This window comes from Colossoma macropomum, unplaced genomic scaffold, assembly GCF_904425465.1.
Source record: "Colossoma macropomum unplaced genomic scaffold, Colossoma_macropomum, whole genome shotgun sequence".
NCBI classification, from domain to species: domain Eukaryota; kingdom Metazoa; phylum Chordata; class Actinopteri; order Characiformes; family Serrasalmidae; genus Colossoma; species Colossoma macropomum.
The window spans coordinates 14938726-14951110 of NW_023494798.1; the positions used below are offsets into that span (position 1 = coordinate 14938726).

At 40.6% G+C, this 12385-nt stretch overlaps 1 protein-coding gene across 1 annotated transcript; it reads left to right on the forward strand.

The window, feature by feature from the left end:
- Positions 1–3319: 3319 nt before the first annotated feature.
- Positions 3320–4778, forward strand: foxl1 (forkhead box L1). The gene has a single exon (XM_036585530.1). The coding sequence runs from the start codon at positions 3666–3668 to the stop codon at positions 4683–4685; it is 1020 nt and encodes a 339-aa protein (XP_036441423.1). The 5' UTR covers positions 3320–3665; the 3' UTR covers positions 4686–4778.
- The last annotated feature ends 7607 nt before the right edge of the window (positions 4779–12385 follow it).

The following is a 12385-nucleotide window of genomic DNA, read 5'->3' on the forward strand; positions in this document are numbered from 1 at the left end:
TTAAGAACATAACTTCCTTCTGTTTTTAGAGTATTGTAAATACCTCCAGATGTGAATGTTTTTAGAGATCCACATTTCTTTAAAAAGTGTTACATTAATGACAGACACACCACTTTAGGAATAAACAAGCGATAGATTTAATACATAACTATAAGCAACTATAACTATAGTTGCTATAAGCAACTATATCTAGCGTATAGAGAGTAAGTTGGGGGAAGAAGACCCCCCCAGGGTAAGATGTCCCCCTTTCTTAATTTCTCTCTTGACCTAATGATGGGTCCAAATCTAAATGACTGCAGTCCTGGGATTTAATGTACTCCCCTGGAAAGCTCTTGGGTGAGTTGATCTATTTCTGTTGCCAATTGATTATAGTGATCTATGCATTTCTGTTAAGTTGTGTAAAGTTGTTCACTGACTAGCTAGCATTAGCATTACATGCTAGCGCAGTCGTTAGCTAGGTTTAGGCAACATTATAGCCACCTTAATGGGTTTTTTCCTTGTTGAGTCTTGCTGAGGTACGTCCACACCTAATCTGTCTTGTAAAAGCATTATTTATAGTAATAATAATAGTAATAATAATAATAATAATAATAACATCAAACGAATTTACACGAATAAATGTAATACATATTATGATCATTAAGTGATATAATCACAATAACTAATCAATAAACAAAATTGACTTTTTTTTATTTTACTAACATTTGTTTTTTGCCATAACATATTAAAATGAAGTGAAATTATTAACACGTAAATTGATAGAGGCCTCAGTTTCACTTTTTAAAGAAATGATTTGATATATAAAAATTACACATTATTGAAATCAATCTATTTATCTATCTATCCATCCATCCATCCATCCATCCCCACCAGAGGGCAGCATTCAATAGTCAGGTTTATTTTAAGGCAAGTGAGTCAAAATTCAATTCAATTAAACTTTATTGTCATTATACTGAAACAGGGTTGTACAGTACAACGAAACACTTTTAGGCTAGATCTCCAGTGCAATTACAGACAACATAGTGCAGGACAGGACATAGTGCAGGACAGGACATAGTGCAAGACAGGACATAGTGCAGGGACATAGAACAATAAATACAGAAAATAAATACAAGTATATACACTGCAGTAGGTGTGTTATTAATAAAATGTAATTTGAGAAAGCAAAAAGTGTGTACTTAGCTTGGCAGCCTAATAAAGGTAGTAATTACTGTTTCTAGAACTGGGAACTCCTTATGAGAAGATTTTTTCTCTGTAAACCAGTGTTTCTTAGTCCTGCTCCTGGGGAGCCATAGCCCTCAGAGGGTCTCAGAGTCCAGTCGAGCGGGGAAAACACCAAACTGTGCTGGCTTCCTGACCTCCAGACTGTGAGAGCTGTGTTGAAGCAGGGATTAACTGAAATTGTACAGTGCATGGGGTCCACAGGAGCACAATGAAGAAACAATGGTTTAAATATTGAGGAAAAAAGAAACAATGTTTCAAAGCAGAGGTGCACTCTCCAGTCCCAGAGGGCCTTCAGTTCATCTATTAATTGCCAGGTTTAGTGGGCCTGTTTGAGTAGGGGAACTACAAAACTGTCCTGGATATCAGCCCTCCAGAACCGGAGTCGTTAACCCCTACATTAAACCTTCAGAGATTAATCTGATCATATGACATTAAAATAAAAAATAACATTGGTAGCCCATACAGAGATGTTAGCGCATGATAGGAAAAATACACTTGAAGAAGTAAATAGCTGACTGAGGGTCATTGATCCGTGTCAGCTGTCTTCCTCTTCAGATGTTCAAACTGAATAATCTTTGGCCAACGAGGCAACTCATCACAGAGTTACATAATAAAAAGCAAACACAGATTAATTGAAAGCATAATACAGGAACTAATTGCTGCACAAATAAACATTACAACTTAGCTCAATTATATTAATGATTTAATCACTCTTTTTTATTGAGTTGCTCCAAATTACGTCTAATGAACGTGATGAGTTTGATAATATTGTAACTGTTCTAAATGAACAGTTTATAGCAATCGTAAAACTGCACGAGCAATAATCCTGGTTAATTTATGTCTTTGGTCACTCTGGTTTTCTGTTAAACTTCTCCCAGACGTTTTGTCATTAGATGCTTTTTACTTAATTTTGTACGACAAATTGTTCAGAAAAAAAAAAACAAAAACATCAAAATAAAATGACCGTCTGCAGACAAAAAAAAAGTAACTGACTGAACATGCTTGGTCGCCACACGTTGAGGCTCATTGCTGTTGGGTCTGGTATTTTGGTCTAAAACTTTATGAATCACTGTCTGTAGAGGGAAAAGTCAAACTCAGGAAAACTTCTAAGTTTATCCACTGAAACCTCCAAACACGTAATGTAATCATGGGCCAGCTGTGTGCACTTGTAAAGTTGTTATAATCCCCCTCGCTCCTATAAACAGGAAAATACATAATATAAAGCATCATGCACACATCCACAAATAATATAGTTTACCCCAGTGTCCAGCCAAGTTCTCCTTTTTTGGAAATAGCTGCTGTCATAAGCTTTTGTTGACCAGATTCTTGCAACTGTGATGCTTCGTAAAATGTGTACCTAGTTAAGACTGTGCAGAGGATCATAGAGCTGAATTAGATTCAGCTCAGCTCTGTAGAAGCTAATGGTGATTTTTTTTTCTGTGAACAGATCTTCACTTCTGTTTCAGCTTATCACTCCGTCTTTTCCACAAACAACAAAGATGAAATCATATGATGCAACAAATATGAATTATGGTGTGAGCAGACAGGGGGATTTAGTGTCAGTGAAAACATCCTGGATCTCAGAAGCTCTGTGGCTGACAAAGTAAAAAGAAACTGTTGAAGTTATTTCCCCTTTACATACTTTGTTTTCTTTCCAGCCAACCCCAAAAAGAAAGTCCCAGAAAAAAAGGGCTCGGTCCTGTTTGCTTGTTCTCTCTCTGTGCGAGCAACTCTCAGCGTCGAGGGGTGGACGTGATATTTCAAACATCAGATCAGCGCGTTTATGTATTGGGTGCCCGGAAATTTTTCCAAATAAACACAGCTTGATTCGACTTGGGTGGGCAAGACTTATCAACAGCCTAATTCTGTAAACAAATGAGGGGAATAAGCGAGCACGCCATTGGCTGGCTGCGTGGGGACACGCGGGCTGAGAGCTCGGGCCTTCCCACCCGTACTCAGGCGAGCCCCTCCTTCCTGCGCTGCGATTGGCTCGGAATCCTGCGCTAGGATTGGCTAGTAGTGCGTACTCGCGGACTGCCTGCGAATACAAACCAGCAGCCAATCGTAGTGCGGCGTGCCGCAATGCAGGTGGGAACAAGGGTGAATACAGGTGGAAAAGGGAAAACTGAGTTGTGAGTGAGAACTCCCAGCCAATCACAGCGCAGAAGGGCGGGGCCTACCCGAATACGGGTGGGAAAGACAGCAGCCCAGCGCTCTCTCCAATGAAACTTTAATTAATGTGGGTGGGCTTGAGAACCCAGCGAGTGTTTATCATAGACGATTTATTTTCCAGCGCTAAGTCAACATAAAACAGCAAACGTACAACGATTATTTAACATTTTTCAGAGAGGCAGCGCGAGCCGCTCGGCCACCACAGCCACCTCTATGGGCTCAAGCTCAGTGTCTTCTGACGGGCTGAAACTCTCGTCCGGCAGCCGGTCATGAGTTTGTACCATCACCGGTCAGCCGCGCAGGCCGGTCTGGGCGCCTCGGCGCTGGGCCTCAGCGGCTCGCCCCTCATCTACGTGTACGGCGGCGAGCTGGGTGGCGTGTTTCCTGCGCTGGGCTTTGCCTCGGCGCGCCGGGAGCCTCCGCAGAAACCGCCCTACAGCTACATCGCCCTGATCGCTATGGCCATCAAGAGCGCGCCCGAGGAGCGCGCCACGCTCAGCGGCATCTACCAGTTCATCATGGACAACTTTCCCTTCTACCACGACAACAAGCAGGGCTGGCAGAACAGCATCCGCCACAACTTGTCGCTCAACGACTGCTTCGTCAAAGTACCGCGCGAGAAGGGCCGGCCGGGCAAGGGCAGCTACTGGACGCTGGACCCCAAGTGCCTGGACATGTTCGAGAACGGTAACTACCGGCGCAGGAAGAGGAAGGGCAGGGGGCAGGAGGCGCGCGACGACAAGGCGCCTCACAAGAGGGCCCGGGGTCACGCGCCCGCGGGAGCGCGCGCCGCCAGGCTGCTCGAGAAGAAAGAGGCGTTTGTGATGGACGCAAAGGGAGAGATGAGAGGAGGAGAGCGAGAGGAGGACCACGAAGGAGCTGGCCGGTGGAACGGGGAGGCACGCGCCCCAAATTGCGGTGCGCTCCCGTCTGGTGTGCGCTTGAGCTCCGCGGGGGAGGAAGAGCCGAGTCCCTCCGTAACTCAGTCGAACCCTGGTGCCCTGAAAACGGCCCCGGGGAGCCCCGCAGTGCGCGCCCCGCCGGCCGGGAGCGCGCCCGAGCCTGAGCCGCGGAAGGCGACGGACAGAGCGAAGGCGTTCAGCATCGAGAGCATCCTAGCGCGGAAGGTCAGCAGCGTCCAGCGGACCTGCGCGTGCGTGCGCTCGGAGGAGGCTGGTGCGCCGCCGCGGCCGCCGCTTGTGCTCGAGCCGCTACGCTCGTACGTGCGCGTGACGTGGCCTGCAGAGAACGCACGCTACAGCGAGGAGGCTGCAGAGAAACTGTATTGATGACCAGCAAAGGCTGAACTCAGGTATTACGGACCATCAGGTAACAGGGGGACACTTCAGGGACCTTTTGAAGTTTAGTGTTTCTAATTGAGAGATACTGTTTCTAAATGAGAAAAAAGAAATAATGTAAACATGTTACAAAGTTACAAAAGTCTTTTTTTTTCATGTGAAACGTTGGCTGTCCCAAATTACCAAAGTGTCCCATAGCACCAAACACGCTGTCCCCTTTTACCTGAGTGCACCAAATGGCATTAGGCGCAGTTTATGAGAATATGAGGTCACTGAGTGCCACAGTCACAGTGTCATTTAGGTCATATAACACCATCTGAAATACTGTTCCGTGTTACCTGATGGCCCATAGTACCCGAATCCAACCCTATATTGTGGCTTCGGAATTAAGGCAGCACATGAACTCAGTAAACTTTAGTCTATAGCTTTATTGTAACAACTGGATGGGATTCAGTAACATTAACACTTTCTCTCTGACAATCACACAGCATGAAAAAGACAGGAATAGTGTTCTATCAGATAATTAAGATCTAACATCATTATTATTATTATTATTATTATTATTATTATTATTATTTGGGTTTGGCACAGCCTGGGTGGCCCATTTGCAGGTTCATGCATGGTTGACAGTACTTACTTCTGTTGATGTATTACCAGCCGAGAGCCAGCCGACGCAAACCCTCACGGATGTTGCTGTGTAAATGTAAATGTTTATTTGAACTATGGTTTTTATTATGCTCCTTTCTGTGCTTGTAATAGGAATACAAGACAAATTACAAATTGTTTAATGCCATTGCTTCTCTCCTCTACTTCAGTACCTCATGGATGAAATCAGTTGTGAACATTTTTGGGGAAAAAAAACAACAACAAAAAACATATCAGGGGTGAACTCTGATTTGACTGTTAAGGGAAGAAAGTCTGGGATGCAAACACAACTGCCTTAAGTAATGCGTATTGTACAAATAAAATGTTTTTCACTCAAGTAAAGACCTTTTGTTCAAATCTTTGTCTAATTATTCCCTAGAATGTGTTTCTTTTGGTAAAGCTACAGTTCCCTTGAGATTTTTTTTCTTAGTTATATTTTAAAAGAGATTAGCATTTCAGCTGCACTGCCCTATTACTATGTAAGTTAATTTTGTACTTTTGCTTTTTTAAAAAACATTTTTTTTGGACATCAATTGTCAAAGTCACAGTTGAGGCCTTAACCTTAACCTGAAGTGGTACTCAAGCCGGTTTTGTCCCACCAAAATACTGAAAGCTGACAGTACTTTCAAAGTCTAGTCCCTCAACTAATTACATTTATCTTTAGAACAAAGTCTAATCTTAGTATGAAGAACCAACCCCTTCGGTACCCACCGCGTTCCCTGCCACTATATATAGCCATGATTCTCACTCAGCGCAGTGGCCTCACGCTGCAGCCTCGGAGAGTGCGAATCAGGAATGCTCGTGGAAATAAATAAACTTCCCCACATTTGAGCAAGGGGAACTCACATTCACAAGCATTTCCTGTGTATAGGATTCTTTTGGTCAGAAGTGTAAATAGAACGACATCCACCCAAAGGTTTGGAGCGCGAGAGAGAGGCAGCGTCTCTCAATCAGCGGCTCCCATCTGTCCTCCTCCTCACAGATGGGCTCCTTAGATGGAGCAGACGGTGACGCTCACTGCTCTACAGGCCCAGGCCACTAAGCCCACTCTACAGCCGGCCCGTAGGATCTCATAAGCCAGTAATGAAAGGAAAATGATAGTCATAGCTGCTCATTAGGACTTGCTGTCAACATTTACGCCCTACACCCATGGCTACAAATTGTACAAATTGCTCTTGACTGTTTAAGTGTAATAAACACTGGCATTGGGGTTTCAGCCTGATTTCATTGGACCTCTAAAAAGGGAGATTTGGAGTGATGCCACAGAGGAACCACTTATAGCTCCCTAAAAAACCTTTCAGTGAAAGCAAATGAGCTGAGCAGGTGTGAAGAACCTTCTTAAAGATGCTTCTATAAACATTGAAGGATTCTCATTGAACCATTCTGCCAAGACAGGGAAACTTTGTTTTTAAGAAGGTAGGATGCCATCAAGACCATCCACTGAAAGGTTCTTTAAGGGTCCAAAAGTGAGGTGCTAGAACAGGGTTACCCAATCCTGGTCCTGGAGATCTACCACCCTGCAGAGTTTAGCTCCAACCCTAATCAAACACCTGATTCAGGTATTGAAGGCCTTCAGAGGCATCTGAATATCACAGTCAAGTGTGTTGAATCTGAAACCTCAAGGGTGGTAGATCTCCAGGACCAGGATCGGGCATCCCTGTGATAGAAGAACCACTTTTGGTTTCCTAATAGACTTTCAGACTTTCACAAAAATACTAAAAGAAACCTAATTTGGAAACAATCTGAGAGGTAAAAATCCATTAAAATTGACAGAGTCAAAGTAACTCAGCAGTTGATAATGGGACAACTGGCTAACGCTAGCACCTTTTACTTTATGTTTGTTAATGCGAATTGTCCTTGATAAACAAATAAAGAAATGCAACTTTCCTTCAATTTGACATTGTCATGCCAATAATGTGGCTCTGCAGTTCAGTACACGAGCTAAACAAGTGCAAAAACTTTCTACAGTTTAAATAATCTTCTATGTAATGTAAAGCTCCTTGCCCTGAACCGGATGTCCAAGACAAGGAACCTTAATTATTTTATCATAAACTATCAGGACCATCCAGTTAAAGGTTCTTTAGGGAATCCAAAGTAAAGCATTAGAAGAACCAGTAAAAAAAAAACTTCAGAGAATGTAAATGAGTTGAAGTGTGAAGAACCTTTTTAAAGAACTTTTTATATAATGAAAATATAAGAATGTAGGAATCATCTACTGATGGTTAAGCAGTGTCATACACCATTAGGAACATTTAGTTAAAGGTTCCTTCGTGAGCCACAAGAAATGCAAAAGAAGAACCACTTTTGGAACATGTCAGTGATTCAATATTTTAAAAACATTTCAAGTTTTTAAAAGGGTCTTTTGAAAACCACTTTTGTTAGAGAACCAAAAGAGGTTCTTCTGTGGCATATATGATATTGAATGGTCATTACTATAACTTTTAAGCTGTTATGTCTGCCCATTCACACATTTGAAAAAGGCTAAATTTGGCACTTAGATAAACATGCATGCAGGACATTTTGCCGAAAGTCCAACAACACCACTGTTTTTAGGCCAGAGTCCTCTTATCTGGTCTTTTCTTGGAATGAGTTTTCCAGTGCAAAAGCCTATGTACCACTTTTACTCTGTTACACAAGCGTGTACTTTAAATAATATGGTTACTGCACCTAGGAATTGTTGCATTAGCTTTCATAGGCCTCACAGCCTTTCATTTTAGATTGGCCTAAAATTAGTTCAATGTAGCAAATTAACATTAAGGATTTAAATCAGGCCCAGACTGAATCTGATATACCTGTACAACATCCACCATACAAAGACTAATACAATATGAGGCCTTTCCATTGCTTGTCTGTCGTAACTATGACTGTGACTCTGTCTTCATATTACATTTAAATGTCCTTTATCATAAAATAGGTCTCACAAAGCAAACACAACAGTTTAATAAAAACAAAATCGTGATTTTATGAGTGGATACAGCTTTAACAGCAATAAGAAAAGGGCTGCAGTTGGAAAGGCCAGGGCTCTCTCTTTCTCTTCTTTCCACAAATGCAATATTGCACACGGCAAATGTTTTCTCAACAACTCAAAGTTGATGGGCCGCAGATTAGAGGGAAAAACTTGAAGAACAACATTTTCAGTTTGGGTTCACTCTTTCTGCAGCTTCATATTAAAATAAACACGAAAAGGAAAGATGATCCTCGTAAGTGTTTAAACTGAACAAGATCCACGTTTAAGTCTCAGAGAGGGTCGTCCCCTTGTTCTCATTTATTTTGATGGGAAACAGAACACTCTCTCTTTCTGTACTCATAACCACAAGTGCTCCAGTGTGAGAAACGTCAAATACAAGCGTGAGGCTTTTCTTTCTGCTCAGAGAGCAGCTAACACACAGAGCAGATTCGGAAGGTGGATATCTGGGGCTTCTGAGGATTTCAATAGCATTTGCATGACAATAAAGAAAAATAGTAAAACTTGGATAACATCTATCCAGCTAATATATTTATTTCAATTTAAACATGTGCTTAAAGTAACTTAAGCCCGTCCTCAAGTAAAAGTGTTGGCACTTCGAAATATAGACTAATATTGACATAAAAGGAGCAAAAACTACCTTAATCATTCACTTTAGTAAAGAATCTAGGAAAAACCCCCTTTTTAAAGGGAAATTCCACTTATCACACATCATTCACAGTGATGATGATGGGAACCGGAGGTCTGAAGAGTTTAATGCCTCTGACAGCTCCCTGACAGGAAGTTATTACATGAAATGGTTATGAATACACAGGATGCTCTAAACACTGTTTCATGATATGTAAATATATATGTATATAAATAAGGTCTAAAATATATGTTTTTAAATTCATTTCTGGTAGAGAAGTAGATGCAGGGTTTAGCAGGACAAAATAGTCCCTAAAGAAAATGTGATCTTTTTTCAGCTTTACCACTATACCACTATTTTGCCATGATCAACATTACACATTAAAACTCAGAAGACCTGTGTCGGTTCAATGGACGTTTTTGAGAGTAAATATAACGACAGTGTGACCCCAGGTTCCTATCACCACCATTGTAAAGAAAAAGTCGGTTAATTTCCATGCAATGCAGCATTTCACATTAAACTACTCTGAATGACTTTGTTTACATCTCAAGGATTTGATTATATGGAAACTTGGAGAAATCGGTGGAATTCTGCTTTAAGGGTGTACAAAACTACAGTGTACATTCACCGTCTGTCAGCATGGGAACTGAAGTTTGTTAGGTGCTGTTCTCCTTTTTGGATTATGTTGGTCTAAGATAATATGCTACAGCTTGAAAATGAGCAAACAATAAAGCAGTCCAGGAGCAGAAGTAACACAACAGAATTAAATTAAACCCAAAAAGTGAATTATTAACTCAGTGTGAATGGCTAAAGTGCAACTGAGTACAAAGTAAATTACTTTCTTCACAAGTATCACAAATAAAGTGAATAAAACTAAAAGCAGTCCCATATAAAAACACTCAGAGAGGTAAAAATCCATTAAAATTGTACTTGAGTAGATGTAACCGAGTAAATGAAACTACAGTTGAAAATTAGGCAGCTGGCCCATTCACTATATGTTTGTTAATGTGCATTGTCCCTGATAGATAGATAGATAGATAGATAGATAGATAGATAGATAGATAGATAGATAGATACACACATACATGGACACATACATACATACATACATACATACATACATACACCTTTCCTTCAATTTGATATTTCCAGGCCAAAAACATGGGTTTTCCAGGCCTCAGCACAGAGGAATGGCCTTCCACACTTACCCTTCCCTCAGATTTCCTCAACTAAATCGTCCAGCACTGAGCTGACTATGCCTGATAGATGGTACTGAGGTCAGTTACAGAGGGAGAGGAATGAGGCCGGCCACTTGGAGTGTCATCACCAGCGTCTCGTATGCAATCACAGCTCCAGTCAGCATTTAATCATACCGTTTAAAAGCACGGTCTTCAAAAGGGGTTTAATCTTGATGTTTGTTATATATTTTCACTCTCTACATAAACGGAGCTCACTTGTCCAAATACGTGCTGGGTGCAGTGGGAGGGTGGGGCTGTGATGAAGATTGATGGCATCGCTGTGAGGAGCGTTCCCTGCTAATCAAGTTATGCTTCCTGGCACAACTGTTTTATACATCATTAAACGCACAAGGAGAACAGTACACCAATATATGCAGCTAAACTTCTTTGGGACACACATACACACAATCAGATACACACAATGAGGTGGATATATATTATCTATTATATATTATCTATATGTATGTGTTCCTGGATCAACTCATCTCTGCTGTCCTGTGCCAATGATAAGAAGGAGATTTCTACAGCAGCACAGAATAATAATAACTAATAACAAATAAACAAATATGCTTATCTATATGATGAAGAATAATTAAAATTGTAATTGTCTTGCCTGAATTTTTATTTCTATTTTTATTTTGTGATTGGATGTAAGCCACTTTACCACTCTGATGTTGCAATATATTATACTACTTTTCCCAGAATTCTTTAAACACTATTTTATGTCATTTTATGACAATTATCATTTTATGTTGTATTTTTTATTCTTTACATTTTGAATGCTTACATGCTCCATCATGTTGCCACTTTTCCATTTTTCACTTCATTTTTAAAGAGAAATTGAAAAAATTCCAGTTGCCATTTTCATTGTGTGGAGATTTTATAAAGAATGTTTTAATAAGTCAAAGGTAAATAATTTTCAAGCATTTCCAAAGCTGGAGTTCAAAAAATGATTAAAATATGTAGAGAAAATACAACACCTAACAACGGTGAAAGACCTGGTAGACCACCGAAACTAATAAACAGCACTGAATGCTTTCAACTTCCAAAGACAGATGAAAATAAAGCTCCACTCTCGTTTCAGAGCTGAAAAAATTCACAGGTTTTTCTATCCTTTCACTATGAGAAGACAACTCAATGCTGGGGGTCTGAAAGGATGTGTAGCTGTCAGGAATCCATTACTGAGAAATGAAAACAGACAAAAAGAAGTAAATTTGCAGTAGAACACCAAAACTGGATACCTGAGCTGTGGAGTAAGGTTTTTTGGACTGAAGAGTCTAAATTTGTAATTGTGAGAATAAAAGCATGCAAACAACTTCTAAGACTGAACTTTGGAGGTGTGGAAAATTATCTGTGCAGATTTCTTTGAAAAACTGAAAGCAAGTCTCCTAAAAAGAATTGAAGCTGTAATAAAGGCAAAGAATGGACACAATAAATACTGAAAAAATGTTGATATGGTATTTAGTTGTTGAGGCTTCTGTGTAATTTTCTGTTGAATATGTTTTCTTTTTTTGTGATGCTGAACAATGTGTAACTTGTCATTAATGGCTGTTTTGAATGGAAATTACATAAATGAAGGGGTGGTCTCTGATTTTGCACAGTAATGTATGCAGTGGTACACACACACACACACACACACACACACACACATACACAAACACACACACACACACACAAACACACAATTAAATTAATTAATACAGTCACTGAAATACATTCAAAAGGCTTCTGTAGTCCTGCTCTTAAAGAATCACTTTAAAAAGGTGAAAGCATATATTGAAAAGCTCTTTTGTCACAGTGAACTCACTGCAGATTGAATGTTTACATACCTTTTAAGATTTCTTGACTGGAAAGCTGTAACATGAGGTTAGCACAATAAATAGCCATCCCACTCACACATATGGCCATACAAAGTAATGGACATGCCTGGATCGGACCGTGAAAATACAAATGTCCAGCAAGTAACAGAGAACAATTTAGAAATAAACTTTCAAGTGTTGTTGCATGGGCCAAACAAATTCTTACACAAATAACCAGTATCTTAGTGGATTATGCACCAGCTGGAATAGAAATGGCCACCTTTGGAGAGAGAGAGATCTCACTCAGGCCAGAGAAGTCAAGATTGTGTAACAGCTGCAGAACGAGCAGCTCTCAGAGTGGATCGCCTTAGCAATGGGATCAACCTCAACTCAACTAATAGCCAGCTCACACCAAG